The 21134-nt window shown below is 37.5% G+C and overlaps 1 protein-coding gene across 29 annotated transcripts in view; it reads left to right on the top strand.

Annotated features, from left to right (window-relative positions):
* ROBO2 (roundabout guidance receptor 2) overlaps window positions 1-21134 on the top strand; it is a 773593-nt gene that overhangs the window by 658056 nt on the left and 94403 nt on the right. For all 29 annotated transcript variants that reach the window (XM_083439198.1, XM_083439187.1, XM_083439205.1 and 26 more), the window contains 5 exons: window positions 4908-5079; window positions 11973-12178; window positions 16050-16131; window positions 17331-17496; window positions 18604-18770. In XM_083439198.1, the coding sequence (XP_083295324.1) occupies window positions 4908-5079; window positions 11973-12178; window positions 16050-16131; window positions 17331-17496; window positions 18604-18770 (793 nt within the window). The remainder of the gene's footprint in view (window positions 1-4907; window positions 5080-11972; window positions 12179-16049; window positions 16132-17330; window positions 17497-18603; window positions 18771-21134) is intronic.

Genomic DNA, 21134 nt, shown 5'->3' with positions numbered 1-21134 from the left:
ATGCTTAGAGCCATGGATACAATTGCTTCTGGGTGGCACTGCAGTGGAGCACACAGTTTGACTTGATGCTCTAGTGAACCGCATGTGACGATATAGGAAGGTGGCATAAATTTCAGTTGGAACCTGAACTGACAGGGGTGAGAGTCCATAATCATGGCTATGTGATGGTGGTGGCAGTGAAGAAACTCTACTTCACCACCACTATTGCATCTGCAATCATTTTTCCAAGTGGTGAATGGGCTTTCCCCCCCCCCCACCTGCTCTGATCCCCTTGGTAGCCTGTTGTTACAATTTTGCAACACACTTTAGGGAGAAAACTGCTCAGTTTAGAACAGAGTTGGACACCACAGTTAGAGCAAGTTAACATGAGTTCCACTGCTGAAAGAAAAGCCATGGTTAGGGGATGTACCCTTTGAAACCATGACTACAATCATAAACTCTACTGAAGTCAATAGAAGTAAAACATCATAATTGTAAGGATCACAGCCAATGTCACGCAGCCAATGTAACTAAAATATATCCAGAGACACTAAGATCAAACATTTGTGCTGAGCATTTTTATGCAAAAAGCAGTTAAATCACAGTATGCTAGAAGTCAGTCATTCAGCTTTTTTGCGGCATGCAGAAAACAATATCTCCACTTAGAGTAGGTCATCTGTTCTCTTGGTGGTTCTGATCTGAAACAGTTATATAGGCTCTGAGGTTGAAATGTTCATGGTATGCATGCACAGTTTTTCTGCACGCACATTTACTTCCGTATTAGGCTTTTATGAGAAAGGAAATATGCAGAACCAAAGAATAGGAAGCCCATGTGAGACTGTGGAAAGGTCCTAGAACAGATAATCAAACAATTAGTTCATGAGCACTGAGAAAAGGATTGGTTTCTCAAAAACAAGACGTGCCCGATGAATCTGTCTCTTTTTTGGGATAGTGTTACTGGCTTGGTTACTGGCTGTAGATGTAGCGTACCTTGATTTTAATGCAGCATTTGACAAAGCTCTCAGGATATTCTTGTAGATAAGTTGATAAAATGTGGGCTAGATTGATTGACAAACCCCAAAGAGGGCTCACAAATTGTTCCTCATTAACCTGGCAAAAGGAGACAAATGGAATGCCACAGTGTTCTATCCTAGGCCCTTTGTTGTTTGATGTCTTTATAGATGTCTTTGATGAAGGAATTGAGGAAAAGCTCATCAAATTTGCAGATGAATCCAAACTTGGAGGGGTAGCTAATGTTGGAGAAGACAGAATAGGGATTCAAGATAACCAGAACTGAAGTTTTGGCTTCAGGTTACAGACTCCGCTAACCCAGAAATAGTACCTCGGGTTAAGAACTTTGCTTCAGGATGAGAATAGAAATCGTTCTGCAGCGGCGGCGCAGCAGCAGCAGGAGGCCCCATCAGCTTCAGTGTTGCTTCAGGTTAAGAACAGTTTCAGGTTAAGAACGGGCCTCCAGAATGAATTAAGTTCTTAACCTGAGGTACCACTGTAGTTGATATTCCTGCCTTGCAGGGGCTTGGACTAGATGATCCTCAGGGGCCCTTTCAACACTACAGTTCTATGATTCTTTGAAACAGCTACAATACAAATCCACAATTACTAACATACATTAGTACTTATTTCCATTTTCTCTATCATCTCTACAGTCTAAAATATTTATAAATATAATTTCAATTGTAAGAGATTGCCTGTCAGTATTAGACACTAAATGTTGCAAGGACTTAAACTGCTTGTAATGCTTATAAGGCCCCTTTTAATCCTGTATCAGGTTTTAGCTGATTTAGGCAAATTTAAATCGAGAAAATCATAGATAACGCATTCAACATAGGTGCCACTTACATCCTCAATGGTATAAATGCAAATAGTTGTTTCCTATTTTAAAAGAAAATACTTTGTTAATGAATTTAAACCTATACAGAGTGTTAATTTTTAACTTTCCATCAATAGAAAATCATCTGTACGAGTCTGGTATTGAAGTCAAATGTATCTCCCAAGATATCTATACAAATAGCTTTCGGAAGTTATTAAGTATGACGCCTTTTGCAAGTTAAATAGCCCCATAGATTAATACTTTCACTTTTCCAGTAAAACAGTGTAGTTTCACACAAATCACTGGGGTCAACAATACCCCATCATGCAAAGTAAAAAAAACCCAAAAGGTTAATAAACAGTATGTAAATTCAGCTTGCTCCCACAGTTTTGAAAACATTGTGCAATTACTTTTACATATAATAGTTGTAGACTTAAAGCAGTGCAGTAACAATGAAACCCCACAGGCCTTGCAATCGTAGCACACACTAACTGAGCAGCCTGTGTACAGTCAACACATTTCATATCTCTTTAAGTATGACAGACAAAATGGTTACATGAAGCAAATTGTAGCTACATTTTTTGTCATTGCATTGTCCACAGAAATGACACTTTCTTGGTATTTGTTGTTGTTGTTGGCATCATAAGTAGCAGGCTGTACCAGTTCCAAGGCATCTTGGCCATGTCTCTAGATTCAACTCAGGGTTTGATCAGTTCTAGATCTAGCTGCTAGGTAGAGATGCAGTCTGGAATTTTCACAACATCAAAAGTTATTTAACTTCCAAACAATATATGGATTTAAGCTGGAGCACAGTATTTTATTCAACCATTTAATACATTTATAAAATAAAGATAAATAATGCTCACTTCTGGGGACAGGGAAACTACCTATTGGTCATTCAGTGTTTGTGCCATGTTCCTTTTCATTATAATAAAAAGCTGATCTGAGATTACTGCATTATTCACTGAAGAAAGGAGAATCACTGCCCTTCTCTTCGTTGGCACATAACTTACTAGCGTCTAATTTTATTCCAAACCAAAAATGTTACTGTTATCAATTTTGGATTTGTAGGCAAGAAACTGGCAGGGACTGGGTGTTATGGTTTTTCAGTGTACCAAGCTGAATCAGGTTTTTCTGTGCTTATTTCCTTACCAGTGACACACTGGTAAAAAACCCCACTAGGATGCCAGTTTTTGGTTCATGACCACCACTCTACGCCATATTGCTGGGTCATGGAAACATTATCTAAACTGTGCATGAGTGTCAGTGGATTGGGCACATTCCAGGATCCAAAGTTCAATTTCAATGAACCCAAGGACTATGACATGCACAATGGAATTGTTCTCTGCAAGCTCAAATTGGAGACTGCATTTCCTTTGTTGCCATTATTTGATCTTTTAGGAATTTGGGGGTATATATGTATCCCAGCACAGGGCTAAGTCAAGTTGTCACCTTTTTCACAGATTGTTTGACTTCCAGAGGAATACTGACTAGGTTGGGCAAACTCCTTCGTTTTAAATATGTATATGCTTGCTAGTTATTCTTGTTTTGCTTCGTTATGCAAAACTTAGGTACGGTCAGGTTACTGGTCAAAGCAATTTGTTTATATATATTTTAAGTGCAGTGCCATTAGCTTCACTATGGAGAAAATTGCTTTGAGGGGGAAATGTAACCCCATTTTTGAAATTAAACCAAGAACTGTTAGCAAACATTTTTAAAACCTTCTTGTAAAAGGAGCTTAATAACATGGTAATGTTTATGTAAAGTGGGCTTATAGTGTCACACTTGAATCTAATAAAGTGGACATCCATCATGTTGTAATAAAGAGAAGAGCTTCTAATTAAAGTAGGACATCATTTGCAGGATTAAAGTCATTTAGCGTAATTGAAAAGTGTTAATACCCTATTTTATCCTCTTCCATTGGTATTACTTCAAGGGTAAAACATTTTAAGGTGAAAATGTGTCTTGTGTCTTTAATTGAATGTTATTACCTACTGATTGTAACATGTTGAAGCTGTTTAATTACAAACCTGCAGAATTAATTACAATATTGAGACCCAGATCCCAGAGGGTAGAGTGTTCTCTCTTTTTTGGCAAATAAATGTAACATAAAAATTGATACCTCAGTTGTTTATAATCAAACCTTGAAACATAGCTCAATGTGATTCATTATGCCCACATGTTTTTTTCTTAATTGAGCTGCAATGAAGCAACAGAGGTTAACCAGGTTAATGTTTCCATCCTAATATGAAATTTTCCAGGCTTTGTAGTGAGACATCACCCTATTTAATATTTTTAAAAGTCCAGTCACTGTATTTCATCATCAAAATCAAGAGCATTGATACTTTAGCCTTGCTTAAATTTGTATGTAACAAATAATCTGAATTTCTAGTTGTCACTTGAATTTGCCAAGGTGTCTCTCCTTCCTCATCAAGAAAACCCCTTCTCTTTTATCATGCTTCTATGGTAGTGTTGCATTCAGCTACTTACACAAACATACTGCTATAAATTAGAAGGCATCCTTCACTTTGGACCTGTTTCTCCTTCCTCTCCTACTAAGCACAGCCAGCTGGAAGGGAGGAGAACAGTTCCCCCTGGATTTAGCCTAGTGCCAGTTTATGCATCAGCAGCTGGTCCTTTGTATTTAGTAGCTGTTTCCCCAAAGCTTGTAGTTGAGACTTCACAGAAATGTGCCAACCTGATGCCAGGGAATGTGTGCACACTTCCTTTAGCCCATTCTTTTGCAAGCAACATTTAGGCATAGTTTAACTGTACTGAAGTAGATAGATCTGAACCAAGGATAAAGATGATAATCTTCCTTGCTGTCACTTGGTATCTTTTTTTTAAACAATATACTCTACTGGTAATGTGTTTTAAATTCAGCCTTTGGACTATATACAGCATCTCGACATCCTCCCCTTAAACAGCTCACCAGCCACTTTTCTTAGCAACTCATATTGCACCCATGTCAATGAAAATAACTTTATTATTTGTGTCTATTTCTTTTTATGTGTATTGCTGTGCTCTTGGCTTACACTGCAGCATCATTGGTGTTTAAATAACTTTTGCACTGAAATGGCCTGCATTGTCTTTGCAGAATCTTCTTTTTCCAAACCAGCCTCTCCAGCCCAACACCAGATATTCTGTGTCACCAACAGGGGATCTCACTATTACAAATATTCAGCGGTCTGATGCAGGCTACTACATCTGCCAAGCACTTACCGTTGCTGGAAGCATTTTAGCGAAGGCTCAGTTGGAAGTTACAGATGGTAAGAAATTAAGATTTGTGTTATTTTCTATCTACAGCACAAAATAATTTAAAGACTCTTAGGTAACTGTGATAAAGAAATTACTTTTTGGAATATATTTTGATACCCAAGCTAACTATAAGTTAAACTGCCTTAACATTACATTAGACCTGCAGAAACTCTCATACCTCATTAATAGAGGCTTTTCTTACCTTTGATTTTTTAAGAAACCAACCAACCAACCCTTGAATCTTCTTTGTCACATAAGCACCTTTCTTTCAAAACTTCTAGTGACTTATTTCATTCAAGTATTCATCAATGCATTCCATCACAGAAGGTTTCCATGGCCTCACAAAATCCATATTGGTCAATTTTTTTAAGAGGGAAAAAATAACTCATGGAAAAAATGCCATATAAAGTATTTGAGCTGATTTAGCAATGGCACTACACTTGATCTTAGCCAAAAGGTTGAGAAGCGATATATATAAAGCAACATCTTATGAAGACATCAAACAACAAAGGGCCTAGGCCAGAACCCTGTGGCATTCCACTTCTCCCCTTTTGCCAGGATAATGAGGAACAATTTGTGAGCACTCTTTGGGCTTGGTCAGTCAATCTCGTCCACATTTTACCAGCTTCTCTGCAAAAATATCTTGGCTGGCTTTTGTCATTCTTATGCTGCTCCTAGTGCTATCACTTTTTAAAAATATTTTTGTATATTTTAATTTGTATGTCTTAAATTTATTATTGTGTTTTAAATTTTGTAAGCCACCATGAAAGTATTATTGAAGTGTGGAATATAACTCCCTCAAACAAATATACAAATAGGGCATTTATGGTAGTTGAAGAGACAATGGGTGAGACACAAGCCAATGCCATTTTCATATATGAGAATGCATTCAGTAAAAATTCATAAAATAAATTGGTAATGGTAATAATTTCACAAGATTTATACTATGTATCAGAAGAAGCTATTAATTTTACTATAAATATTCTATGTTATTGTTATTTTTTTTAAAAAAGTTTTATGGAGAGGACCCTAAGTTAGTCATTCATACTCATTCAATTTTCTTACCTGAATATAGTTACCGTTATTGTAAGGATCATCTTTGTGGAGTTTGAACTGTTAATACTACTAAACATAACGAAACCAAAATTCCTATTTGATTAGTATTTCTTTGCATTGTAAGGCTGTAGCACTCTCCTTCTTAACTGACTCATTAACTATTTCCTGACAGACTTTGATGAATTTTCACCATTAAAAATTGTGTGTTACAAACAGACCTGCTTTTACATGCCCCTTGGAGACCTGAATGCTCCATGAAAATTTGAAAAAACGGCTAATTCTGAATAAATAATCTAGCTTTTCACAGTGCATATTCATCATGAATGACAGGTAGAGAGGTTCAGCAGCATGTTATGGTGGACTGAACATGGGTTTGATTCCTTTTCTTTGTTTTTTCAAAAGATTATAGTATTTTTATGACAAGGAAATATATTTTCTTCCTTATCCTTGTATCTTTACAAGTGTGCTACTAGTTTCTTGAGATCAAAGCCTAACCTTCACTCTGTGACCTCTTTAAGTCTCCCATTTCTTTCACTCCTGATGACAAAATGATGCATTTTCATACAATTCAAATTTACATGTAGATTAAAAGGACATTTAAAATTAATGGAAGAGCAGTATTTTCTTAAAATCTATCTGTGGTGCTGTCTGATTCAGTGCCATGGCTGTGATTGGAATAAATAGAGCACACAAATATTGGCCAAGAGGACATTGAGCTGTTAATGTTTGCACCTGCTGGTGCTGAAAAGATTTACTGCAACAGGAGCAGAAAGGAGCAAGTCAGGTTCAAGGATATCTATGATGAGAAATTCTTCCTTTCTTGAGACAGTCAAGGCTTCTGGCCTTTGTTATTCTTTAGTATTTCTCTGTAAATAAAAGAAATAACGACCTCCTTAATTTCCTTCTCTTGAAGCAGTCATTAATAACAGTGCAATCTAATGCTTACTCAGAAGTAAATCTTACCCTATTCAATAAGACTGTTATGTTGCCATGCATAGGACTGTAGGCTAAGTGATGTATCTGCAGCTTAAATACACTCATATCCCATTACTATTTATTATGCATTTAATTATTTGCCATATATATATTCTTTTATTTCTTCAAGGAATTCAGAACAGCATACATGAGACTGCCTACATTTTATTCTATTTTAATGTATTTCTTTTTTTAAAATTGGCATTATTTTTGCTGACATGAATAAAAGAGGCTACTTTCCAGAAATGGGATATCTAGAGTCTTACTTCAGATAAAATATTGTCACACAAGCATTGGTAATATTCACCATATTTTGCTTTATTAGTTTTATGGTGTTTGGCTGCTGATTTTTAGCTTTTCTTCTTAGCCCAGATTTTTTTGTGTTTGGTGGTTGATATAATACTAGAGGCAACTTATCATTTTTGTTTTGAATAGAGTTTTATTTGCTTGAGAGCAATTTAAGTCCAATTGAAATGGCAGTGCAGAATGAAAACATACAATACTAGCAAGAAAACCCCCCACAAATGTTTAATTATATCATATATAGCTGTGTTTCAGTTGTTACATTTTGTAGCCCTTGTTGGAAATACTTTTAACTCAAGTGTTCATAGTGTTCATATGAGAAGAGATTAGTAGCTGTAATAAAATGTCCCAAGCTGAATGATAATTTTGCTGGTTATGGCTTGTGGCAGCAGTCATATATTTGAAATTCAGATATGCTTTCTTGAAATACCTCCATATAAATACATTCACTCATGGAAAAATGAAATCATATTTAAAAAAATTAAGACAGTCTGAATAATTTTCTTTAAAGGAAAACTAGGTAAGCACCTCAGTCTTATAATGGCACATTATGCAAATATACTAAAAGCCTCAATATACCTGTCAACATGAGTGTAATATAGAAAATTCAATTATTAACTCTATACAGTTAAGCTTTTTCAGTGCACTTGAATATTAAAAGCCAATCTCAATTTTCTATAATTTATTCATTATTCACTGTTGTTGGCTGAATTTATTGTTGTTTTGTACCTTTTGCTCTGTAGACTTATCACTAATTGCTTGACATATAGGTAATACTTGCTTAAATATAGAGTTTTTTAAAAAGCCAACAATTTTTCCAGTATAACCATTTGAATTATTTTTCCCCTGAATGATTTGTGTATTGCTAATTTAAATTTTAATGTACACCTTTATATTCTGCAATCTTTTTCTTCAGTCCTTCTATACTAGAATCCGTAGTGGAATATTTGGATACTAATGTAATTGAACACAAGTTTGTACACATACGACTCTGAAATTCAAGTGGCAGAAGTGGTGGAATATGCTTTAAGAACTTAAAAAGCTAGGAGTGTGAACACAGACAAAGATATGAAGCAAATATTAATTGGCTTATTTAGCTTCTTAAACATAAGCAGCTATTTTCATAATGTCTCCAAATGCTGACAACTGCTGTGTTGAGGAAGTCCACATGTTGAATTTCTTTAGTATATATTTTAAATGTTACGACCAAAGCTCTGGAAATTTAAAGACATTGCACAGAGGATTTACAAATTATAGTTATGAAGCCAATATAGTTGTTCACAGATCACTGGAAACCCTAAGTGTTCATTTAACCTTTAGCCTTAGTGTCATGGAAACCTGTAGTATTCTTTCACCCATAATACCCTTGAAAATGAAGATTCCTTCTGGCCAGGAGACTTTCAATTACTTTATTGATCAGTTGCATTTAAAGGATTATAATCTACTTATTTAGACAGTAAAAACTAATTAGATGTCAAAGACACTGTCTTAAAAAATAGGATTTTAAAACACTAGCAGTGTAACCTGTCTCAAAACCAATTTCTTTACAAATAACTAGAAATAAGTAGTTATCCTTATAAATCTAACTTAGTCTCTCTCTCAAAAAAACTGTAGCTGTTGCTCACCTACATAACTCATGATGGTGTAGGCTTTTTTCATATTCCCTGTAATAGATTTGATGCAAGTATCCTAATGTGGGACAATGTATGCCAGGTTTAGAACATCTTTCCTAAAATGACTGTAATGGAGTTGCTCTAGTACAGGGATGTCCAACAGGTCGATCATGATCTACTGGTAGATCCCCATGAGGTTTTGGTAGATCTTGGTCAATTTCTGGCTCCCTTTCTTTAGTGTCGCTAAAAGTGACTCCTGCCAAGCCCCCTCAGCCCGCCCTCCATTGTTGAGCTGCTGTTTTGATCCATAGTGATCTTTTTGTGAATGACTTTACCCCTTTGTCCCTTGCCTTTAACCCCCCCCCCAAAAAAGGAACACTCCCCCAAAGCTTTTTAACCCCTTAAAAATGGAGCTTTACTTCTCCCTAAAAATGGGGGTCAATAACTGCCAGTTTTTAATTCTGAAAGTAGATCACAGTCTCTTGAGAGTTGGTCACCCCTGCTCTAGTAAAAAAGGGAAGTTTTTTATCCAACTGTGCTCTTCTGATGAAAGAAATCACTTTGGATTCCTCAGAGACTTCTGTTAGTAGAAAGGGGTGTCATTCCCCTTCCAGCCCCCTGGACCCCTCCCCTCCAAAATCTGCTCAAGAAGCTAGGGGAAGTGTGACACAAGAGACTACAGCAGAAAGGGGGATTTTGCAAAAACTGCCCCCCACCTTTTGGCTTACAGAAGACTCTACCAGATCAAAAAGCCTTCCTTCAGCAGATGAACACATTTGGATACAACCCAAAATACAGTCGTACCTTGGTTTTCAAACAGCTTAGTTCTCGAACGTTTTGTCTCCCAAACGCCACAAATCCAGAAGTGACTGTTCTGGCTTGCGAACTATTTTTGGAAGCCAAACGTCCAATGGGGCTTCTGCACTCTAGTTTCCAAACGTTTTGGAAGTCGGACGGACTTCCAGAACAGATTCCGTTCAACTTCCAAGTATGTCTGTAAATATTTATATTAAAATGTTTGATTTAAACAAAGCAGAGTAGCCTAATACTGTGTGTTGTGAATGAATGGATAGGTCAGGATAGCAGACAACAGCTGTTTGCTAACACATGTAGCATTGATGAAGTAGAGAGAGATGGATTGGCCTAAGCCATTTTGCTGCACAAGATTACACCCTTCCCCCCCTCACCATTTCCCTGCATAGAAACTCACTGGACTGGCAGGCAGTTTCAATATTGGCAAAAGTGTGGCATCTTCCACTGTACCTGAAAATGTGTTCTAGAGGTTCCATAGCATAAATTTCAGCACAAACAAGTCTGAACTCCAGAATGGCCAGGGAAGTCAAGAGCAAATGGCAAGGGAGCCTACTTCTGCTTCTTTCAAGCTTCATCTGCCTGAGGCAATTGCTTCACTCTGCTTAATGGTGGGCTAGCCCTGAGGGGTGTGTTGCTCTGTGTGTGTTTGTAAGAGAATTTTTGATTTATTTTAAAACTTCTATGCCACCTACCCTAAACCCAAATCAGAAATTCATGCAATTTTGTTACACTAAGTGATGATTTGCATCCTACTGCTGCTGCCTTAGATTTATGAATCTTGAATTCTGATTCTATCTAGATAATATGGGCATTTATGTAATTGGGGGAGCTTAACAATAGCTATAGCTATAATTATATTAACACTGGGGAACAATATAATTTCATTTCAGTTGGATGATGTTTGTCATTTCAGTTAGGTAGGAAGAACAAGCTATACCCCACTTAACAGATGGCACGGGAATGCATTCAGCAGCAGAATTATTTATGAAAAACTGTTTTTGCAAGAAAAGTGAACATGAGCATCTACTTCATATTTGAGATATCCCACTGGTAGCAAACTGAAGCATATATGCAGCCATGCGCTTATAAGTCACAGTCACTTTATAAAGTAACTCAAGCATACAAATGTGTATAAGAGAAGGATTAGAGTTCATAGTTTTAAAGTGGGCTAGAAAGATTTTATGTATATGCAGTTAGTTTGATTAAACATGAATTGTTCCTCAATAGAGAGGAATTCAGTCAATTAACTGATTGAAAAGTTAATTTTTTTGTGTTACACACAAAAATTACATTTCTGCTGGGATGTATACACTGAAGAATAACTAGACTTAATCAACTATTCATTCATCGTGAAGCATGGGAAGGGAGGGTGAGCCCAAAAGCAGTACACATAGGCTGAAGTGTATTAGTAATACCTTTATTGGTTACAGCTCATAACATTTGGTGTAACATAGGTCAAAAAACCAGTCATAAGGAAGCCTGGCTGCTGGTCAAGATCACAGTCCCGGCCTATAATGTTGCTGGAACTGACAGGTATCTCAGGCTTATACTTCTGTAAACCAATGATGCAGGCCCAACATAGCAGTTGGGCCATCCCCTGATCATCAGTGGGCAACAAAGTGACTTATGAAGATACCTTATGGGAAATCACATTTTTAGAGGAATGGGGAGACCACCGCTCAGTTACCTCTGCTGTGGATCAGAAGCTGTGGGCTGGGCTTTATAGCCTTAGAGCAGATCAGTGGGGGAAAGTAACCCTTCGTGGCTACTTCAGGGCCCTACTTCCAGAAGCCACCTAATTAACTGCTGGAGTCTGGGCTCAAGACACATCATATTCATATGCCAAATGATTCAGAATTTTCTCCCAGCCTTCCTTTAAGAATTCAAGAATCTCAGTGAGTCACTCAGTGTTCTCCTTTCCATGGTTAGTTGCCTCTCTCTCTCTCTCTCTCTCTCTCTCTCTCTCTCTCTCTCTCTCTTCTCTTCTCTTCTCTTCTCTCTCTGTCTTACAACAATACCAAAGTTTCACTCTTTGGAAAATATGTCTCAGGATGTTGGAATCTGTACTTTGTCACAAATGTGACATGATAAACAGGATTTTTACTATTACAAGATGTATTTTTATTACTTTTGTTTTTATTCAGTTTTAACAGACAGGCCGCCACCCATCATTCTTCAAGGGCCTGTGAACCAGACATTGGCAATAGACGGAACAGCTTTGCTAAAGTGCAAAGCTACTGGTGACCCCATGCCTGTTATCAGCTGGTTAAGAGAAGGATTCACTTTCCTGGGCAGAGATCCAAGGGCATCTATGCAGGACCAAGGAACCTTGCAAATCAAACCTTTACGAGTGAGTGTGATATGTTATGATAACATGTTTACTACTCTGTAATCGGGAGATTTAGTTAAATAAGACTATTTAGTTATTTACTGATAGTAATTCAAGTACTCACGTACTTAACTGTTTTGTGGATAGTGACCATAAACCTGCTGTCATTAAAACAGTGAGAAAAGACCGATCGTGCAAGAGGGATTAACAGTTTTCAATTCATGCACAACTTAGGGGGGCATTCAGCTAAACTGAGCTACTGAGACCACTTGTGCCTTCAGCAATAACGGTGAATCAAAGAGCACCTCAAGAGGTAGTAAAACCGCTCTTTAAGAGTGGCAGGCATTGCTCCCTTGTGTAAAAAACAGGTGCACCAAACACTGAACCTATCCAGTCAACTGACTAATGGTCTATTGATAAGGGATCTGGAGGGTGAATGGTTGAAAATTACTCTGTCCACATTCAAGCTGTAGTAGCTGAAACTAAACCTGAACATAAAGCTGAACATAAACCAAGTCAGATGGTGCATTCAACACTTCGTTTGGACTTGCTACAGCTATGGTTTTCAAGCCCAAGCTATTTTATCTTCAAAGTGCCTAGCAAATTTATCACAGCAGGCCTCCAAGGTTTCCAGAATCTTGTTTCCTGAGATAGCTGCTAACTACCATGTGTTTGGTTGGTTCACAACAAGTTTATTTATTCTCTAGTCACCATCCCACTTGCTTCATTGCCTGAACTGAGCTAGGCAACTCTGGAGAGGGCCTGCAGGGGCATATGTGCTGCTGGCGCAGTGTATTGTGTCATTCCTCAGTGAGACCACAGCTTCAACAGGATTCTCATCTCTGGTTGCTGGGAAATCCCTCAGAGAATTCAAGGATCCCTAAAATTCCATAATATTAGCAGTTATTTACCACAAATGTTTACCATATTTAAAGTTTGCCGTTTGTCACCCCAACACAGTTTCAGATCCTGGTTAAATGTGAAACCAATTATAATTATAATTAATATGTGAAGCTAATCATAATTAATGTAGGTGTTCCCAAATTGCCTAGCTATGGCTACGGTGTACATAAAGATAATGTGCTTGAGGGGCTGCAGCAATTTAATATTTTTTTTTGCTGAGTCCTGATTTGTTTACTGTGCTTAGTAGCAAAGCAGTGTCATGTATAAAAGGAAGAAGACGATGAACCCATTGTTTCTGCCTTCTGCTCAGCAAATTCAGAGCAAAATTTAAATCCGATTCAGATGGATGCTGTATAAAAGATAGCATCAGTTTTATCACACTGCAGTGGAAGATAGAATTATGTTTTATATTTAAGGCTATCCTTCTGTCTGCTGTGTTCCAAGTATATGCTGTGTGGTTGGTAATTGTTGTATACCTAGTGGCAAATAAATTATATTGGATACAATTTTAAAGACATAAATATACACGCCTATAAAACTCAGAAAGGTAAGTATAGTTACTGCAAGTACAGTTAAAATGTTAGTGCAAGTACTCTTTAGTTGTGTCAGCAATAGTGCTAACACTTAATTTTATTATCACTCATTCCCTTCCCCATCTCATAAATAGGCAGCTTTAGTGTACAAAAAAAAATAAAGGCTATTTTGTTTCCTGCCACCATCTCATCAGTGCTCGTAAATGAATTGTTAACCTCCTTGGAACAAAATGGAATTTATTAAAAAATGTATGCTAGCTTTCCTTGAGTAAACAATTTATCCTCTCTCTCAAGGCTAAAGGCAGGTTTGGGCCATGAAGGTTAATGCGTTTTTACTGTAGAGCTGGATTAAAGAATGCGCTTGAATAGTCAAGATTCCCCAGTAGTGTTAGAAAGCAGCAATTAAAGGTGGGAGCTTGGTGATTTCAAACAAACTTTCAGAGCACTGATGATGAGCTTCTGGTGAGAATACACATGCCAGAAGCTTGTGGGATACCAGCCTGCATCCAGCTATGGAAACAGCTAAATGTGTGTTCAGTCATGCAAGTCCATTAATCGCTTTGTTAGAGACACATGAGCTATATAGAAGACTAAAATAATAATTTTTAAAAATATTCCCATTTAAAAATGGAAGAGAATATCAACAAAAGTGTGAATAGTTTTAACATTCATGTTCAGTCAGAAAAATATGAGAAAAATTGGTGATTGTGACATATTAATTAAACAAATGTGGATATATTTGTACCACAAGGTTTAAATTTCCTCTTAACCATCCATCTGTAGAAAAATTAACTGTACCAATCCATTTTGGGGTCAAATCCTATCCGGGGGGGGAGGGGGGCATAAATAAATATAATTATTTTAATAATGATGCTTCAAGAAACCCCTACAAATATGGTAGAAGTTATTAAGCATTCACTATTTGCAATTTTTCAGAAAGCACAGCTTTATTGAGCATTTTCTAGTAAAACAATATAGATACACATAATTCACCTGGAGCACCAATACAGCCCAATGAAGAGTAACAAAAGCCTACACACGTGCAAAGTCTGTATGGAGACTTTTGAACATTACACAAATTGTATACATATAACAGTTGTACAACTATAAAAGTGCAATAATACTGAGTTGAGAATTCCCAGTAACAATGACAACAAATTTCCAAACTGTGCAACCATACTACTTGAGCAATCTGTGCAAAATCCAAAACTGAACACATAGGACAGACAAAATAGTTACATGAAGTGTTTTGATTTTCTCTAATTTTGTCAATCACAGTGACACCTACACTTTGATTGCTCCTTTGATATAGCTTTCTGGAGTTAAAACACATATGGTCAAGCAGTCCAAAAACAAGAATGAGGGCTTAAATGACACAATTAAGGGATATATCAAACTTGTCTCTTGGATTCTACAGTGTTGTTCTTTTCCACCACAGATATCTACACAAACTCTATCAGACACCATTTCTGTTAGGAGCTATGATCAAAAACCAGATGTTCCTCACAATGTGTGTCCCAATGCCAAGACTGTCTAGCTATTCCGTTGCTTTCGGTGACATGCACATATCATTTCAATGTACATTCAGATGTGGATCCTGTCCTTCAATTCCATTGCTTTAAATAGAATGTTTCTTCAAATGCACATTCAGTAATGATTATTAATCCTTCTGTCCAACTTCATTTATGCAAGAGTTTCTTCATCCTGTCACCATCACCGTCCCCCATGTCAAACTACAAAAGAATTTGCAGGGGCAACTTGCAATAGTTTCTGCACTTAATGGGAATTTAACTGCAGAGAGTGCTGACATAAGGAGGGTATGCATCAGCAGTACAATAAATGAGCTGAAAATTAAATATTTCTGATTACTACTGTAGTTGCACCAGTATTGTAACCTGACTGTTTTTATTGGCCTAATCTGGCTCCCTGTGGGTATAACAGCAGTGCCTGGTACCACTGACCAAGTGGCTGCAGCTTTCGCCCAAAGCATTGTTTACATGCAGTGCAAAGCAAAGACAAAGTGAGAAATTGCCAACACTAAGGGCCATTTGAGCAGCCACAGAGCCAGCTCATTGCCAGACACATTTGGGTTGTTTTATTTTGCTCTGTTCTAAGATCTTTTAAAAACTAAAATGAAGATAGCTTTCTACCAGTAAAGCATGTTGAAATCAGTGTTTATTTTGTGAATACTGAAACAGATTTAATAATAACAGATACATAATAGTTTGTGGGGGAAACTTGAAAATGCATCAAACAGGATTAACAAATGTTGTCATAATTTACTACAGGTAGATGTTATTCAATTGTTGATCGTGAAATATTTGGTTCAGTTTATTCTGATTCCAAGTGTAAACTAATCCCTCTTATTCTGCAATGAGAAACATTTGGGAAAACCGAATGAACAGATTATGTAAAAGGCTTGACCAGAATGTCCTCAAACATTTCCATGTGTTTAGATATCAGACACTGGCACCTACACTTGTGTTGCCACAAGTTCAAGCGGGGAAACATCTTGGAGTGCTGTGCTAGATGTGACAGGTAAGCCATACCGAGCTATTTTTTTAAAATAAAACGGAAGTGTTTTATGTGTGGGTACATGTGTTAGATTGTGCATGTGTTACATGTGGGGGAGTGAGATATTGCATGTCCGTGTGTGTATTTGAAAGGCATGTGATGGTGTGCATATCCAGATCTGCTAGCTTTTGGAATGTAGCACTGACAGCTTTTGACTTGTTTGTTTGTTTATTTATTTAGTCTAGCCATTAGAAGCCATTCTAAAAAAGACAATACATAAAACAGAGTAAAAACAGAATAAAATATATTAGACAGTTAAAATAATTATGAAAACCAGACATTCTCATAGAGAACACACTAGAGATAACAAATATATCCATTTCAGTTTTTCTCAGTTTCTAAAGTTTAGTACATTCCCTTTCTGCATAAAAATGCAGATAAATTTCTTCCAACATACTCATTTTTTATGTGATTTTTCCTAATATGTACATTATTTGCAAGCAATCTTTATCGATGCAATGCATTTTTGTACATTATTTTCCCCTAATATATACATCTTCTGACTACAGGGAAAATTTGTATGAAGAGTGAATTTTGAAGAATAGCTGTGTTTTAGTTTCCATATTGGTTCTGGAAGTGTGGATTAGACATATTCACATTAAAAAGTGAAATAATCAAATTTCTCCCCAAACCTGAAGCAGAAGACTCTTTCCATGTGAGAACCCTACTAGAAATTGTATGCCATTTTACATGAACAAAGGCGCCCATGCAGCTATAAATACATAACCTTGGGGTGGGATTTACCTAATAAGCCCCATCTGCAGAAGCCCTGCACAAGGACTTTCAGTTTTGTAACAATGTTGTCTCTCCTTCGTCACATGCTCCTCAAAATTGGCTCAGGGTGGGTCAGGACAAACCCCAGAAATGTTGATGGGGCAAGGAGAGAAAAGAACATTCAGTCTGGCAAGCTGAAATGCTTGTGCAGATGGAATGATTGAAAGAGTGGAATGTTGAATTCCACCCTTTGTTTGAGTGTTCAATAAATGGTCAGAGGAGGATGGGCAGAGTCTGCCACCTTTTCTATGGGTGCATTAATTGGGCATATGAGTTGGATGTCTGAACAGGACTACTGTGTATTTTAAATATGTTTTTGATGTTTTGTTTTTACTTCACCTTTATTAAACAGATTTTATTTTCAAAATATAAGCATTTGTCTCCCACAGAATCTGGAGGAGCAGCCGTCAGCAGAAATTATGATTCAAATGACCTCCCTGGACCACCATCCAAGCCTCAGGTCATGGATGTCACTAAGAATAGTGTCACCTTGTCTTGGCAGCCAGGCACCCCTGGAAACCTCCCAACTAGTGCATATATCATTGAGGCTTTTAGGTATGTTACAAATTCCATTTTCCTTATGCATTGATACAGTTAGGGGGATCTGCACGTTTGAACAAACTCATTTTGAAAGGTTAAGACATGATAATTCTGTTCTAAAATCTTATTTATGAACCTTCTGTTTTAAAGGAATATTTCAAAAAACATACTTGGTTTGTTGGATTTACAGGAATATATACTGAGGTGGAATCTAGACACATATAAAAACTGCTGTGAAAATTCTTTTTCTTAAAGTATTTTTTAAAAAATACATTGAATTTTCCATAAGGCTCACCGTCACCATCTAGTGTCACATTGTATATTGCACTGAAAACACACTTAAAACATTTTATTTGCAGCTGTATAGCTGAGACCAGAGTCTGCTTTTGTCTTGGAAGCAATACAAACACACAGCACTGTCATTCACACTAGGTTTTTATCAGTAATTCTCAGTATCATTAAAAGCAGATAGAATTCTTTATTGATAACATTTTGTTGGGCTTCCACACATTCATCTTCTAAATAATATAAAGCCTGGAGGGGGGGAAAGGTGCTCTCTAACCTTCGTAACATCCATTTTGACCTGGCAGTAAACCACAGTAATATCCCATCAGGTTTCAAAGGTGTCGTGTATTTAAGAGATATTTTGTAGCACAACAAAAGCCTATGACCTCAGTTTATTTCTACAGAAGACCAGTTCAATAACTAGACACTGGGAACATAGTCATTCAATAATATTCTTTTGCAGATGTGCTTTGGAACAGCTGTAATTTTGCTTGTAAACTTTGTGCAAAGAGGACAAGAGAATTTTAACCATATTCTATTAAAATTATTCTTTTAGAAATTTGTTCTTCTCAACATTCTTCCCCCATCTCATTTCTATTTTACAGGAATTTTTCTAACAGGCTATTAACATTATCAGCATTTATTGTGAGCTGTGTGGCTTTGGTTTTGTACTCCTTGTTGATTGATTCACCTGAAACAATCAGAACTATTTAATGATCTTAATAGTGTATGTAAACTTTCCCCCTCCTTCTGTGGCAGCGGACTGAAACTTGATCTGAGTGTTTTCTAACTTTGTGTTGCTTTGATCTATAGTCTTCCAATATATTTTCATTGCAGTCAGTCGGTGAGCAATAGCTGGCAAACAGTTGCTAACCATGTAAAAACGACACCTTACACTGTGAGAGGACTCCGTCCAAACACCATCTACCTGTTTATGGTGAGAGCTATCAACTCACAAGGTTTGAGTGATCCCAGCACCATGTCAGACCCTGTCCGAACACAAGGTAACTTCATTCTGTTTTTCAGGAGCATGATGGCAGTTATAGTAATATATAAAGTAGCTGTCCTCTCTCTTTGTCACACTCTACCAATATGCTTTCACGACCTAGCATGACAAAGAAATAGAACCCAGGACAGGGCTATGCAGAAGGGAGAGTACTGGAAGCAAACATTGATTCAGTTTGCAGCAGCAGCGAAAAAGCCAAATTCTGTCTAGGAAGTTACAGTCATACCTTGGAAGTCAAACGGAATCCATTCTAGAAGTTGGTTCGACTTCACAAATGCTCGGAAACTGGAACACTCAGTTCCGGGTTTCTGTCTCTATCAGAGAAGCATACTACTAATTGTGAATGGTGTGAGGCTTCTTAAGATTGCCTGGTCACCATCACCTAGTGAAGCTGATTGGCAAGAAATTCAGGACTCACAGAAGACAGTAATTTTTTGTACAACAATTAATGTTTGCAATTTTCTGTCACAAGTTTTTGGTTAAGATGACTTAAAACGGGTTAAACAACATTGTGTAGCATACATGTATAGAAAATGGATAGAAATGAAACTTCCATGTTCAGAGGCAGTTCACCTGAGAATACTACATGCTGTGGACAAATAGGGGAGGGCTGTCATCCCAGAAGTCATCTGACTGAGCAGTGTTGGAAACCAGAGTACTGAACTACATGAACTCTTTATTGAATTCACCTGGGTCTGCTTCTATCTCTTTTCACCTCAGCTATGAAACTCACTGGGTGAGATTGGGCCAGACACTCTGTTAACCTTATCTTCTTTTCAGGGTTTTTGCTGCTGTTTAGTTTTATTTATTAAATTTATTTATTGTTTCACGCAACTGAAATGAGTCCTAAAGCAATGGTTAAGATAAGTAAAAAAACAAACTTGTACATTAAAATATATAGTATAACAATACAAACATACATGATATCCACATCCAGAGCAAGAAAAAAACACCAGAAATAGCTGTGATGTTTTCTGGAGGAAGAGAAATCCACATATGTAGTTTATCTTGAAATCTTTGGAAGAAGGACTTGATTTATGATTTTCCCTAACCAAAGCCAGGAAAAAGGGGGACAATCCTGAAGAAATGAGTGTAGTGAATTATTCATTCCATGAGCAGTCTGAAGGATGGCAGCACAACAGGCCCTTTCTGTGATGGCTCCCTGTTTGTGGAATGCTCTTCCCAGGGATGTTCACCTGGTGACTCCATTACATATCTTTAGGCGCCAGGCAAAAATGTTTCTCTATAACCAGGCCTTTAGCTAATGAACATTCTATGGCCTTTTAAAGAGTTGTGGTTTTTTGTGTGGTTTTTTTGAAGGGGGAATTATTGGTGTGTTTTGGTTTTTATTATGTATTTTGTGTTTTCATTTTGTATTTTTATGTTGTGAACCACCCTATGATATTTGGATGAAAGGGACTATACAAATTATTATTATTATTATTATTATTATTATTAATGTTTGAACATTCTCTCATTGATTTGCATACATCTGTTAATTTTAGATAGTTTGTTTTATTACTTTATATGGGGTTTTTTGTTTTGTTTTGCAGCATGCAAGCCATGCCACTTAAATCCTTCTCTCCTGTTAATCTTAGGCCCTTCATATGCCTAATGTAAGCCTCTGTCCTTGACATCCATAGTAGTAACCAGAGCAAGTGGCAGGGCCAGGTGATGAAGCAGGGAGGAATAGGAAAGGATGGCTGGGGAAAGGATCTGTTTCCATCCTGTTGAGCTTTATAAACATTTCACCAAGGCCAAATGTATGGAAGCTGCTGACTTTTGTCCTTTTGTCATTCAGGCATCCCATGAATGATATTCTGGGGCAGAGAATGATGGATGATAAAAGCAGTATGCATATAAGTGCTGAGAATGTGTGTGTGTTTTTGTAGGGCTCCTACACCTTTGCAATGGGAAACAAGCTGCATTAAGCATGTGTACAGGTGTAAAGGTAAAGGCATTGAGCATGTGTAAAGGTAAATTAGGTCCAGTCACAGATGACTCTATGGTTGCGGCACTCATCTCGCTTTATTGGCCAAGGGAGCCGGTGTACAGCTTCCGGGTCATGTGGCCAGCATGACTAAGCCACTTCTGGTGAACCAGAGCAGCGCAAGGAAATGCCGTTTACCTTCCCGCCAGAGCAGTGCCTATTTATCTGCTTGCACTGCGTGCTTTCAGACTGCTAGGTTGGCAGGAGCAGGGACCGAGCAACGGGAGCTTACCCCGTTGCGGGGATTTGAACCACCGACCTTCCGATCTGCCCTAGGCTCTGTGGTTTAACCCACAGCACCACCCGCGTCCCATCATGCCTTATGTACATGATGATAAATCTGAGTCCATCTCCTTTCCTCTTTGCCTCTGC

This window comes from Podarcis tiliguerta (assembly GCF_965153285.1).
Source record: "Podarcis tiliguerta genome assembly, chromosome: 4".
Lineage (NCBI taxonomy): Eukaryota > Metazoa > Chordata > Lepidosauria > Squamata > Lacertidae > Podarcis > Podarcis tiliguerta.
This window is presented reverse-complemented; position numbering and strand designations above follow the sequence as displayed.